The sequence below is a fragment of the Vicia villosa genome, linkage group LG7, assembly GCF_029867415.1.
Source record: "Vicia villosa cultivar HV-30 ecotype Madison, WI linkage group LG7, Vvil1.0, whole genome shotgun sequence".
Lineage (NCBI taxonomy): Eukaryota > Viridiplantae > Streptophyta > Magnoliopsida > Fabales > Fabaceae > Vicia > Vicia villosa.
In genome coordinates this window covers 89,998,818-90,014,411 of record NC_081186.1, presented here as the reverse complement: position 1 = coordinate 90,014,411, position 15,594 = coordinate 89,998,818, and the positions used below count along the sequence as shown (strand labels likewise).

Here is a 15,594-nt window from a genome sequence, read left to right as displayed (position 1 = left end):
ATATATATATATATGTGTGTGTGTGTGTGTGTGTGTGTGTGTGTGTGTGTGTGTGTGTGTGTGTGTGTGTGTGTGTGTGTGTGTGTGTGTGTGTGTGTGTGTGTGTGTGTGTGTGGGATGGTCCAAAGTTGGTCCTAATCTAAATTAGGGTGGAATTGTGAGTATTAATTTTTAGCTATATTTGATTCTAACACTCAATCCATCTTATATATAAAAGTCTATGGCTTTAAAGAAAAGTTATGATTTTGATTAAATATATTAATAGGCTTGGGACAACCTATAATGAGGACTACCAAAAAAATTGTTACCAATTAGTTACATATACTATTTCTTTTACGCAAAAGCCTTTTCCTTTTATAAACGGTCACTGATCACTTACTAATTTAGGAGACTAGTTCCTACTGCAAGTCCTTTGGTAGATATTATCTTCTGTGTTGACACTGCTATTGTAAGTGGGTTATTTACAACAGTCTATTGTTTGTTGTAGTAAATTAGATAACATGCTACATAAAACAATTGTGTGTTGTATGTCTTTTAATAAAAAATACAACAGTAGAACTACTACAACAACAAGAACGACAATAACAACAACAAAACCAAAAACAATAATAACTACTAGAATAACAAGATCAACAACAACAAGAGCAACAACAACAAACAACAATAAGAACAATGACAACAACAACAACAACAAAAACAAAATCAATAAAATCGTTAAACATTAAATCTCAATAACAATAATATTAAACATTTTACCTGTCACAACAACAACTAACATTGCTAACTTTCCGAAATTTCAGTCGTTCCCTTTCTGAAATTTCTTAAGTGCAAAAAACATAAATCTTCCCTCTCAACCAATTCATGACTCTTCTTCAACAAAAACAATCAGAACAAACCCTACCTCTTTCATTCTTCTAGCAAAATATTCTCTTCTGTGCGTACGATTTGTCATTATTGATTGTATCTCATGTGTAACGAAGGTTAATGAAGAACACGATAGTCACTTCTGAATGAGGGTTATCGAAGATCATACTAGTCACTCACGCTTGGTCTCTCTCACACTAGATTCCTATGCGTCGATTACTCTTGCTCTCTCTCAAGTAGATCTTGTCACTTCTTAGTTCAACCTATTTATTTTTCTTTATCCATGTCATCTTTAATTTGTACCCTTTTTTCATCTCTCTCGGCCTATGCGTGGCAAATAATGCGATCGAACTCGAGAACTTTCTATTACGGCCTTTCACTATTTTATTCTTTCTAAATATTCATTTCTATGCCTTAATTTGTGGGGTACCCTAAGATTGATAGTTACTAAATTTTCACTACATTGATTCTTATATATGTTACATTTGTTTCTATTTGTGTTAATGCATTTGTTTTCTATAGATATTTTTTATGACACTATAAAATTGCTCACTGTTGAGAATCTGTGAAAGGAGTTCTTGAATTCGTTGAGTTCCCCAAAAAAATTGTTCCCGAAAATAAACGTATCTTTTATTGCCCCTGTGGTCGTGGGAATATCAAAAAATAGTCAAAAAAATAAATATTACTCCACCTATGTTGTCATGGAATATGTCAAAAAAATTTATAACATGGATGTCGCATGGAGAAGTGGATAATAATCGAAATGCGACGTCACAAATGGATGAAGATATGGATGATCGACTAGAAGATATGATCCATGATATCGAAGAATCATCTAATATGAAATCTCATATTTATGATATTTTATGTAGCGACAAAGATGCACCTTTATATAAGGGTGCACCAGTTTTACATGATTGTCTGCGTTGTAAAAATTGTTTAATCTGAAGGCAAAAGGTTGGTGGTCGGATAAAAGTTTCACAAATTGCTTGATTTGCCTAAACAAATGCTAAACAAAGATAACAACTTGTCGGATCCTTGTTATGAGTTCAAGAATATATGGTGTCTAATGGGTTTAGAGTATGTCAAAATACATGCATGTCCTGATGATTGCAGATTTTACAAGAAACAAATTCTATTGGAATTCCAAAGTCTCTTCAAAAGATAAGAATCTTATTTTTGCAACCATTGTGTTATATAGTGTCTTTGAGGAGATTTTTGAGATTGATTATGTTATTTTCAAAGTGCCTTTATTTAAATGCAAGTGGATTCCCAATAACAATGGTGTACAAACTGATGAGTTAGGATTCACACGGGTTGACCTTGGCAAGACAACTTATAAGACCGAACCATTCATCATGGCTACTCAAGCAATACAAGTTTTTTATGTTACAGATCCTGCGGACTACTCTAGGAGATGTTCAATTGTTCACAAAGGAAAGCACACTCCTCATAGTGATTATAAAAGTTTTGATGTTCCTTCCACTCGTTCTTATGCAACACAAGTGCCTAATTTGTATGAGGAAGTTGATAAAGATGATGTGCATGATATTCGTAACGATCATCAAGAAGGCATATGATAAAATTAACAAGTATTTTATATTCTTCATTCATAATTTGTTGTATGTTATAATTTCCAATGATGTTATTAATTTCTAACAACTATTATTATTTTAAATTATAGGTGTTTAAAGTCAACGCACCAAGAAATAAGACAACAAGCCAAGATAATATTATTTGATGTAATGATGTGTACATTGTAGGATATTTTGTCTCATTTTGGATTGGATGTAATATATAATTTTTGGTTCCTAAATGAATTAATTGTGTAATTGATGTATTATAATTTTTGGTCTGATTCAATTCACAAATGGGTGTATTGTTGTTTCAGGTATGATACAATTCAAAAATATTCAGGTTAAAAAATTAGAAATTTTGTAAATTGAAAAATTTTATTTTAAAAATATATATAATATCACAATGGTTTTTAATTCAACCGTTGTTATAAGAAGAGCGCTATCCAAAATAATAAAAACCAAGAATGGCATTGCTAGGATTCGAAACCAAGACCTATGAATTATTTCACAACGGTTGTTTCATTCGCTTGTAGTTATAAGTAGCACGCTATCTACTTTATAACCACGGTCATACATCCGTTGTGATAACTAACATACATACAATCACATGCTACCTATTAACGGACAGGCAATCGTCATTATATGTATTTCGCAAATGGTTGGCCATCCTATTGGAGGAAAGAGAAAGGATGAAGCAATTTATTTGTTTCATTCGCTTGTAGTTATAAGTAGCACGCTATCTACTTTATAACCACGGTCATACATCCGTTGTGATAACTAACATACATACAATCACATGCTACCTATTAACGGACAGGCAATCGTCATTATATGTATTTCGCAAATGGTTGGCCATCCTATTGGAGGAAAGAGAAATGATGAAGCAATTTATTTGTATTGCAAATCAAGGGGTTTATCTCATCGTTACATCTTATTCATTCATGAAGATGTCCAAAAATTTATAAAGTAAATGAATATACGTGTAGGATCCAATTGCATTAAATAATTGTTTTACAATAACTATAACATTGTAATTTTAATTGTAGTGAGCATGAAAATGCAAATTCCAATAAGAGAAAGGGGTGGAGCAAAGCAAAGAGTCAAGAGTTAAATTTTTTTTGAATGGCTTAAGAAGCGTTCATTTTTAAGTGATATATCTCGAAACATTAGGAAGCTATCCAGAGGACCAAATAAAATTTCACGGAGTTTTTCTGGCAACGTGATTAATGGATATAGGTTTTATACAAAAAGACATGAAGCTAAGCGTAAAACACAAAACAATAGTGTGACACTAGCAGCAATAACTAAAAGTTTTTCAAGTACCAAAGATTAAAATCCAAAAACAAAATCAATAACTTATCATGGATTAATTACATAAATACCTGAGGTATACTATTATCGTAAGTTGAAGTTTGTGTTATTTAGATGTAATTTGTCTGAAGTTGAAGAGAAAAAATATGGATTGACTAGTGTTTATTTCAACAAGGGATGTTACATAGATGATCCTTTTGTATTGGCTTCTCAAGTAGTCAAATGCTTCTACATTCAAGATCCGTATGATTCAAATAAACACTATATTATGAAGTCTATTTTGAGGGATTTTTTTAACATGAATAAACAATCAGATATTGATCCCCATTAGCAGTATAATTATGATCTATCAAATCATGCAGTGAATCTAGTTTCGAGTAATGAAATTTATGAAGTTGAATTTGTTATGATTGACATTCCACCAACAAGTATGGATAATTTTGTAACAATGCCAGATGTAATAGAATCTAATAACGATTCAAATTCATGACAAATTTTATTTATGTTATGGGTTTCAATGATATTGAGGTATTATTACATTCATGTATTAGATATGTATTTGTTTTAGAACATTAGATCTAGATAGGAGCATCATTTTCTATCCAAAGGAGTTTGAACTGTTCTGATGGATGCATGGTTGAGAGTAGATAATGTCGCCGAGTTTGGAATTTTGATTTTTTCCTTTAACTTGGAGTTTGGGCAAAGTGCGTTTTCTGAATAATAACAAGGACAATTAGAAGTAGAAGCCACAAAGGAAATTACTCAGCCGAGAAACGTGCTTGTTCGAAACAATGATAAAAAGAAGAAATTGAAGTCTACGGTGGATCATCAAGTTAAAGATTTGATTGAATCACAAGTCTCAAAGAACAGAAATGAGCAAACCAAAGAGGTAAATTATAAAGGAATGCTTAATTATAACTTTAATCTATGTTTTCTTAAATGCAATATAGCTTAAATATTGCAGCCCCTACAATTGTGGACAAATTTTGCTTTCTTTCTCCTACACCCAAGACTTCTTATACAATATTATTTTTTGAAAGGGATTTTTAAGTATTATTGGTTGATATTGAAAGTTATTGAGTGCGCTTAAGGGGGGTAAATTAAGAATTTGAAAATTTATCCGGTTTTAGAATACTTGTTCTTGTTTTTCTGGTTTAGTGCAAATGTGCAATAGTTTATACACGTGTTTCTTTCTTTTCTGGTTTTTGATTTGTGATGAAAGCGGTAAATTTGGAAAAATAAAGAACACAATGATGTATATTGATTCCCCTCTTAGTCCGAGAGTACTCCAGACCCCTTTCAATATGAAAGAGATTTCATTATTGTTAGATACAAGCCTAAACCCAAGACTTCTCTTACAATCTTCGAACAACAAATTCACCGAGAACAATCCTCTTGATTAATAAAGTTAAAATGAGAACAATATTCTCACTTTCAACTTCTTGCCTCCAACAATCCTGGATAGCAAAGTAAAACCAAACAAGTAGAACGAGAAAATAATTCTTCTTTTATACTCTCTTGTTTCCAACAATTATGGACAACAAGGAATTACAAAATAATTTTAGAAAATATTTGAGTAATAAAGTTGATGAATCTATATCAATTATTAGGATTGATCTTCTCTTCCAAACAAGCAATTTATAATGATATAATAGTGCTCAAGTGTTTTGTGAATGATGGAGAAAAATTTCTGAATTGAATATGAAACAATATGCAGAAAAATATCAATGAAAGTTTAAGTATCAAAACACTTGTTTGAAAATGAATGAGAATATGATTTCTAATTGCAATAGAAGAGGTGATTTTTAATTTGAAATTTCATGTATTTATAAGTGCACAACACCTCTATGAATCATGGTAAAGTTTGAGACATTTTCATGAAGGTTTGCAATAGTTTAAATTAACAATGGTTTATGAAAAAAACATAATTTTAAATTCTGTACAGTACTTCTCAAGTCAGTTAAAACAGTCACTTGACTTAACAAGTTCGCGTCATTTTTCAAATTTCAAATTTAAAAATATCAGAACGTTGTAAATTGTTGCCGTTTTTGTGTTGTTACGGCCGGGCAAAATGCCACAATTTACTAAAAACTACATGTTTGGAAAAATTGAAAATTTGTCTAATTATTTGAAAAAACCTAATGCAACATTTATTGATTTATCCAACTCAGTAGATTATATTTGAAGGTGATTTAACATGGTTCAAATATGATTAAAAAAATTATATTCCAAAGTGATTTTGAACATAAATGACCAATGCATGCAAGTGATTTTTTTGGAGAATAATTTGAGCACTAAAATTATCAATATAATTTCATGCTTGTACCTCTATTAATCAAGATTCATGCTTAGTCTTTAACATTAACTTTAATCTTGAATAATTTGGTGCTAGCTTTTGCTCATGATAAGACTTGGACACTTGAACCGATACAATGTTCTTGAAGTGTTTTCCATACTTTTTGACATGATTATTTGACTTGTACTTTGTCTTCATCAAAACCCATTGGATGGAGAGTCTTGACATCACAGATATCAAGTTCATTGACCCAGAGGAAGGAAAGAAGGATGTATTTGCTATTTTAAATGATTCTTAGAGGTGATACAAATGCTCGCTTAAAAGGAACCATTTTAGTAAGTATAAAATCATGTGCGAACTGTGAATAGGAATTAGTTTAAATGTATTTATTTAGTGTAATTACCGATATAGCCCTGTAACCTTTATATATACGAGAAATAATAATGAGAAAAGTATCAAGCCAATTTTCCTGACATGGTATCATAAGGGTTCGATCAAACCTGTGAATCTTTTTTGGCTGAACAGCGGTACCGCACTGGGTCGCTCTTGTAATCGTGTTCCTAGTTCGCATTTGTCTCGAAATCGTTTCTTTATCAATCGAAAGTTTTTGGTTGCCGTCTCGTGATTTCGTCGTTGATGTTGCGGTGTTTATCGCAATTGATTCTTGATTGTTTGCTTGTGGTTGAATTTGTTTCGGTGATCGTTAATTGTTCGGTGCTCACTAGCAGATTGTGACTTACGATTCTGGTTCGGTATTCTCGGCGAATCAGTTTTTCTACCCTAACCGACTCTGTTTTTGGCATCTTCGGCGACTGTTTCTGTGATTGTTGTTCTCAGTGATTGGTCTATTCTCAATTTCTCGTAGTTTCTGGTTTCACAAGCTGTTCGTGTTACTGTTTGAAGTTGTTTCATTGTTGGTGTTATTTCACTGTTGGTTCATTCACTGTTGTGGTACTTACGTTAATATTTATTTCATTGTTATTGTTAAATAATAATAATAAATAAATATTTGCTGCACCGTGATTGTTTGCTATTCTTTGAAGTAAAAAGAGTTATCCTAACATGGCTATGGAAAATGAAAAGAATTTTTGTGTCCGTTTTACCGGCAAAAATTATTCTGCATGGGAATTTCAGTTAAAGATGTACGTTGGGTAAAAGCAATGAATGAGGAACTTCAAGCTCTTCAAGAGAATTTCACATGGGATATTGTCTCTTGTCCTCCTGATGTTAAACCCATTGGCTGCAAATGGGTGTATTCTGTGAAATTGAATTCTGATGGGTCCCTCAACCGTTTCAAGGCTCGCTTGGTTGCCTTAGGAAACAAGCAGGAATATGGAATTGATTATGATGAGACATTTGCACCGGTTGCCAAAATGACATCTGTTCGTACGGTACTCTCTATAGCTGCTTCTAACGGGTGGGCTCTTCATCAATTAGATGTGAAAAATGCTTTTCTTCATGGTGACCTGGCGGAAGATATTTATATGACTCCTCCTCAAGGTTTATTTCCGTCATCTAAGGGTGTGTGCAAGCTTAAACGCTCCTTATACGGTTTGAAACAAGCGCCTAGAGCATGGTATGAAAAATTTCGCTCCACTCTACTTGGGTTTTCCTTTACTCAGAGTCAGTACGATTCTTCTCTATTTATTCATAGAAGATCTACCGGAATTGTCCTACTTCTTCTGTATGTTGATGATATGATTATTACTGGTTCTGATCATACTTCCATTCAAAGTCTTAAACAGCAGTTACAAGCAGCGTTTCATATGAAAGATCTTGGTAATTTGCATTATTTTCTTGGTCTTGAGGTTCATTCTACATCCAAGGGCATATTCCTCCATCAACACAAGTATGCCACAGATTTAATTTCTATGGCTGGTCTGCAATCGGCTAATCCAGTAGATACTCCTCTTGAGGTTATTGTTAAATATCATCGTGATGATGGTGATCTGTTGCATGATCCCTTATTGTATCGTCAACTCGTGGGTAGTCTTAATTACTTGACTATTACTCGCCCTGACATATCATTTGCTGTTCAACAAGTAAGTCAATTCATGCACTCTCCTCGCCACCTTCACTTGGCAGCAGTTCGACGTATAATTCGTTACTTGAAGGGAAGCTCTCATCGTGGTTTATTCTTTCCTACTGGAGTTCCTCCTAAATTGAGTGCTTATAGTGATGCCGATTGGGCAGGGTGCCCTGATACTCGACGATCTGTCACTGGTTGGTGCATGTTTCTTGGCTCTTCATTGATCTCATGGAAAAGTAAGAAACAAGCGAGAGTCTCTAAATCTTCTACTGAATCTGAGTATCGTGCCATGTCTGCTGCTTGTTCTGAAATAATTTGGCTTCGTGGTCTTTTGGCTGAACTTGGATTTCCTCAAATAGAGCCAACTTCACTTTATGCTGACAATACAAGTGCCATCCAAATTGTTGCGAATCCTGTTTTTCATGAACGCACCAAACATATTGAAGTTGATTGTCACTCAATCCGTGACGCTTATGATGACAGAATAATATCACTTCCTCATGTCAGTACTCAGTTGCAGATTGCAGATATTCTTACCAAGGCTGTTCCGCGTCCACGTCATCAGTTTCTTGTTAGCAAATTGATGCTCATTGACCAGCAGCATCAATTTGAGGGGGATGTGAATAGGAATTAGTTTAAATGTATGTATTTAGTGTAATTACCGATATAGCCCTGTAACCTTTATATATACGAGAAATAATAATGAGAAAAATATCAAGCCAATTTTCCTGACACGAACAACTAAAAAACTGTCAACGTGAGGTACCCGAAGAAGATTTTAGAAAGTTATTAGAGTAATGGAGAGAGAAAATAACTCAATTAAGCTTTTTTGTGTATAACATACTTGTGAATGAGTTTTTTTTAGTGTGTTCAACACTCGAAAATTAAGTAAATTTCTATATCAATGAATGTAGGAAGTCTGTCATTTAAATGCCCAAAATATAGCTCAACTGAAATGGAGACATAGAATGGGGAATTAAAGCTTTGCTGTTATAAAAGAGAAAATGGTATTCTATTTTAAATCATTCTATATGAATATTAAATTGTGTTATTTAATTAACATTCTCATACTCTTGTTTTACTTGGTCTGACGTGAAAGTAAAGAAGATAAATAACCTCCGACTGAAGCTAAAATGTTCATTACTACTCGACAAAGTATAAAAGGAAAGGAGTTGGATCAAGAAACCAACCATGCAATGTAAGTTATTGTTGTTAAGGGGTGTTGTTGTGTCCAAAATTTGTGTTATATAATATACATGTGCAGTATTTATTTCAGGTTGTGAAGCACAGGTACTCCGTTTTAGGTAAAGTATCGGTACCGGGTACGTACCGAGTACGTACCGGGTACCGGTACGCGTATGGTACGCACCGAAGCCGTACCAATTTATTATTATTTTTTTTGCTTTGGTACACCAACCGGTACACATTTGGCACACGTACCCAAAATTTTGTATGGAGCTGGAGTAAGATTTATAATGAAGCAGTAACAAAAATGTGGAATATTGGTGGAGATGAATTTGATCTATTTGATGGAGTTGGTATTCTTGAAGTTGCTACTCTTTCTCTCGATGAACGTGAACTAGAAGTTGCATTCATTGGAGAAGAAAATATTGATATTCAACCATGATTTTATGATTTATTAATACTTTTAAGTGTGATTTATTTAAGCAAACTATTTTTTTATTTTATTATTTTACTGTTACTTAAATAATATAAATTGTTTATTTATTTTTATAATTGTATTTTTAAAGCATTATACTAACGTATCCGTACCTTAGTTTTTCCAACGCAGATTTCAGGATGTTGTACTAATATAGAATGAAATTTCAATTCATACATATAATATGTGCAATTTATTTCAAAATTAACTGAGAAGCTTTTCACTTGTGAGCTGGCATATTAGAGTTCTATATAGTCATTCCGAGATGATATTAAGCTAAATTCCTTTATTTCCCTGTGTACTACTAACCTTATGTTTACAAATCAATTTGTTACTCAAGCTTCAAGACTTGATGAAAATTATGAAAAAAATTCTTCAGAAGCTTTTGAAAGCATATTGGGCAAACAAAAACCTGAGAAAATGTGTTGCCACGGAAGAACCACAACACCAACTCTCTCGAGAAGAAATTGCAAAACTTAAATGAAAGCATGCTGCTGTGGTTAGACAATATAATGATAGGGTACAAAAGTTTCCTTGTTACGGCAACAATCTGTTGTTATATTTCATAAAATAATCGTTCTATAATAAAACCAATACAACCACAATTTTTATTTGAAAACGGAGTTCAGCTGTTGCTGTATGAGACCGTTCTCAAAAGAAAATTATAAAAATTGTTCTCAATGGGGCGTTGCGATTGGGTAAAAAATCGTTCCTAAAGGCTAGAGCAATGCCTCTGTTTGGCACTGCCTAAAAACCATTCTTAAATGTAAAGGCAATGCTTGTTTAGATTTGGCAACGGTTTTTTTGTGTTCTCGTATAATTATGTGAAATGCCGCTACGGAAGGTATTTTTTGAATTAGAGGCGGTTAAAACTGCCACTTAATTGCTAACATTACATCAATTGACAAAACTGTCGTAATATACTGTAAATTATGAACTTTTAAATTAGACGCTATAATAAAACCGCCACAATTTACACGATTTTTTGTAGTGATATGGAAATTGTAGCTAGTATAAAAACTTTAACACAAACTTTCAATTCAACAAAACAAATTTCACACCATACATTATTTTTATTAAAAGGAGAAATACAATGAAGCCACATTGTTTTTTATTAAAAGTAGAAATACAACGCATCGAAAAATTACAGTTTATGCTTAAATCTGCATCGGATCAAGAAGCAAAGTTTTGATGAATGTCTTCATTTCTCCTTCAGAATGTGTAAAGTTGTCTTTATCTTTATAAACCACATCCATAAAACGTGAAACGTTTAAAATGCATGTCAGAAAAGGCCTCGGAACATCAGTTGGTCTAAGACATGCCTGATTGATATCTTTCCAAGCATCAACAATTCTTTTTCGACCTTCTTGAATTGCACCTTCCCTAGAGATATTATATTTCCTCATATAGCATTCCAAGAATGAAGAAACATGGTCTCTTTTCTGTTCAAACTATATGCAAATGATATCAAATCATGTAAATACTTGCATAGTTTGAAATAAAACGTATATGTTAGACGATACTCTATTGAATTTTTATAGATATACCTCGTTTGACACAATATCGTCCATTAGTCTACAGAGGACAATAGCAGCATCAATTACTTTTGGCAAATTGGATACCCACTTGAAGATATCCTCTGTAATTATATTTCCCATACCAATGTAACATGTTGTGATGACCAGGCAATAACCAGATGATATTCTTGATACACGAATGTATTCTTCTAATGTTGGTTCGTAATTATTATTTAACCATCTAGCTTCAACCATATACGCTTGAACGTATCTTATAAACTGCAACAAGAACGCATGTATATAACAAATATTTTTATTATAATTGCTTTTTTCATAGAAAATTATATTTACAAATAAGTGAATGCTAAAAATGATGCATAACATTGTAGGTAGAAAACAAAAGTAATATGCAGACTAAAAAAATAATCAGTTAATCATATAGGACTAATTAAATAATCACTTAATTAATAGAAAGATAAAAAGAAGATGCTAAACCATACTTCATATTTGTAGTAGTTCAATGCATAAACTCTTCCTTCCTTTATCATTTCTTCCTCTATTTCTTTGTAATGATCATATATAATTGTATAGAGAAATTTCATGTAGTCCGGAAGATTATTCATACAAGAAATATCCCATCTGAAAAATAACTCTCATTAACTTAGAAAAAAAATAAAGAAAACATATAATATACATACTAACCAACCTTTCAATTGCCTTAGTAAAAAGTTCTAGTTCCTCAATTATTCCATATGCATCATATGTATCATCAAGCAAAGTTAATATGATATATAGTTTAGCCATAATTATTCTTGCCACAGAATATTGAGGCTCAAAATATGTTCCCAATGCCCAAAAGCAACATTCTGCCATCCTATCTCGTGAATACGGAAGTTGATTATGCACATCCAACTCATTCCACCATCTATATAACAATCAAAACAAATAATATTAACCATATGAACTACTCTTAATCACTATAAAAAAAATTCTTGTTACAGAGGAGTGTAAGATGAAAGTCCTTACTTGAACATATTACCAAACTCCTTTTGATGTAGCTTTTGGAGCATGTTAAAATCTAATTTTGCCAAAGTGAGTAAAATTTCATTACGAGAAGGATCTTGCTCGTATATGAAAATGAATCTGTGCGCTTCAAGCCTAGGAGAATTCTTATGAAGTGCCTGCCTTAAGCTATGTTTGATTTGCATTGCAAGAGAATGGCTTGATTGGTTGGCAATGGACTCAAGATGAATCTTAGTGAAAGCCAAAGCTTTTTCCAAAATGTCATCTCCATGAATCATCATATGCGTGGCTTCATACAAGCTTAGCATTCCCTCAACATCCTTGATAAGTCTTTCACTGAATTCTCCATTCTCATCCATGAATTGACAAAAAACATCTAATGTTGAAACAATAAAATTTTAGGATCTAGATACTTTACTGTATTAATAAAAATTACTTAAGGTGAATTAGTTGAGGATATACTTGGTGAAACATGAAATCCTTGTTGCCTCAATAACCTAAATAGCACAGAAAGAGAACAAAGTCCGTCTTCAACAGTTATTTCTCCATCTTCAACATGATTGTTATAAATATTTTGCAAAATATCTTCAATCTCAGATTCAAAATGGTGGCTAACCCCTAGGCGACATATTGAATCAATCAAGTGGACCTTTGCCAATGGCTTCTCAGTCTGTGATACAAGCAGGTTTCTCACATTGCTTTTTAGTGTCTCAATTTGTCCTGCCATATTTTGATCAAGTTCCTGCATGGGGTTCAACTAATAGTTGTTAAAAGTAATTAACCAAAAAAATGTAAGGTTTCTCATATATTGATGTTTTTAAAATAAGTAGATAAGGTATGTCAATAATTCTTTGAATTACAGATCCTTATTTTATAAAAATAAAAAATAAATAGGCTTAAATAGATAAGTTAATAAGTTTTTTATTTTTAATCCTTATATTTTTTTCTCTTAAAATTTTTTTTTTTTTTTTTTTTTTAGTATTTCTTCATTACGTTAAAATCTGTAGCAAATTTTGCAGGTAAATAGGGTTAAAATCCTTTTCTACTTACAGATTTTAATGTTTGGGACGAATGCTAAAAGAATTTTAACACACAAATAATTTTATGAAGAAAAAAAAGCTATAGAGATGAAAGCTAAAAACTCGTTAATTTGAAGGGGCGATTTTATTAGTTAAATCAAATAAATATAATTCATCACATGCATATTCGTTTCATATAAGGAACACAAAGTAACAATATAAAAGTGCTTATGTTCTATTTGATGTGAACATATGCTTAATTACCATGGAGTCTGAAGCATATTGAAGGAAATAATCTCCCCACACATTAGGGGGAAAATCAGCAACATTTCTATGAAGGTCGGATTTCACATCAAGTAAAGACATAATTAAATATTAATGATTTTCACTCAGTCCTTTTTGCTTTGATTGTAAAAGTTTTGAGTTGGGAAAGATGTCTTGAGGAAATACATTTATAGTAAACTTAAATAAAGAAATTAGTCACATAGTTGTTTCCATATTAACTAACGCTTTGAATACATTTTGAAAATAGAATTTAGAATAGGTACCCAAAAAAATCTAAAAGTAGGTGTCCATCTAATTACCACTCTTTAAGCTATGGTTTAGCTAGTGGACCATCAATTTTTACCAACTGAAACAAGTTCTTATTGATATTATTTTTTTAATATTGTATCTTCATATTTGTAAATACAAAGACATAAATGGATTTTTCCTCTACAAAATAGGGATGGCAATTGACAGAGTTTTGATAGAATATATTGTAACCGTATCCATATCAATAATTTCAAAAAATTGCCGTACTCGAGCTCATACATGTGTGACACCAACATTTTTACTTGTACCCATAACCTATGAGAACATAAGTATAATCATGCTCATACCCGCCTACCCTCATTTCTAATGAAAAAGTATCGATCATGCAATGTATCCTCTAGCGTTTGCGATTTTACGGTAGGTTGGGTAGCCAACTACCCTCTTTATTTTTTAGGTGGTCGTGCTTACCTCTCTCTAGCATGCTCTTTTGGGGGTGGCGTATCTGGTGTTGTGGGTGGGTTTTTCCGTCGATAGGGAGGTTGTCGTATTTTTTTATTTTTCGAGATTTTGGTGTTGGTTCTTTTTCTCTTGTTCGTTTTTTGTTTTCTCTTGTTTGTAATTTTAGTGCACCTCTAGAACAGTTATTTGTAACTTGTACTCTTTTTTCTAATATATTTTCTCTCATTTGTCATTCAAAAAAATTATCATGTCATTTTAAGTGCTTAATAACATTTTAAAAAATCAAGGATGTTATTGTGGATTTAAGAAATAAACAAACACTTATTGTAAAATGCATACAAATTTAATAGTGATGTATTTAATAAAATTCATAAGCACATATGTGTATATAATAATAAAAAATATATATTGTGTGAGTATGGGGCGGGGTGGGTACTAAGGTACCCGTATCCATAGGGCTGTTCACGGGTTGGGTTGGGTTTTATTTGATTAAATCCAATACCCGACTCAATCAATAGTCTTTGGTTTGGGTTGAGTGTTCAACCAGTACTTCTAAGACTAAACCCGAATCAAACCAATCCGCTCATCAATGAGTTGGGTTGGGTTGGGTTCGTGGGTCACCCACTAAATATAATTTTTAAATTCTAAAATAATAATAATTTAATTAACACATTTCTTTTACAAAAACATTAAAAATCATAAAATTTTGTATTTAATTTGAATAAATTTATCATTTAATATCTAAAAATTCTTTTACGATTCAAATCAAGTTAAAAAAATATACAAATGGTGTAAAGTATAATTTAAAAGGTAAGATATATCTCTCTTCAAATAAATAAATTTGATCTCTCAAATTTGATTTAGACTTAAACTTTTACAATTAATAAAAAGTATAATTATATTTAACAATATATATGCATTATACTCCCTCCGTCCCATATTATTTGTCACAATTGAATATTTTACACGGATTAAGAAACAGTAATAAATGAAAGAGAGAATAATGACTTTACCAAATTATCTTAATTAACCATTGGTGTCATCAAATTAGCATTAATGTTAAGTGAGAAAACAATAAGTTAAGAGTATTTATTAGAGAGTACAATTTGAAGATTAAATATATAACTACTTTGGTAATCTAAAGTGACAAGTATTTTGGGACAATTTTTTTCTAAATGTGACAATTATTTTGGGACGGAGGAAGTAAGATTTATGATACATAATTTATAAATAGAATAAAATAAAAATAGAGTGACATGTCAATGGGTTATGTTCGCGGGTTCGTGGGTTTAAAACTTCAAACCC

The 15,594-nt window shown here is 32.0% G+C and overlaps 1 protein-coding gene across 1 annotated transcript; it reads right to left on the bottom strand.

The window, feature by feature from the left end:
- Positions 1–10,783: 10,783 nt before the first annotated feature.
- LOC131615734 (probable terpene synthase 2) lies at positions 10,784–13,711 on the bottom strand. Its single transcript, XM_058886889.1, has 7 exons — positions 13,561–13,711; positions 12,740–13,019; positions 12,281–12,653; positions 11,961–12,179; positions 11,755–11,893; positions 11,285–11,533; positions 10,784–11,188 (listed from the first exon to the last, which is right to left on the bottom strand). Exons 1-7 carry the CDS (start codon positions 13,660–13,662, stop codon positions 10,895–10,897), a joined length of 1,656 nt encoding a protein of 551 aa, XP_058742872.1. The 5' UTR covers positions 13,663–13,711; the 3' UTR covers positions 10,784–10,894.
- Between the last annotated feature and the right edge of the window lie 1,883 nt (positions 13,712–15,594).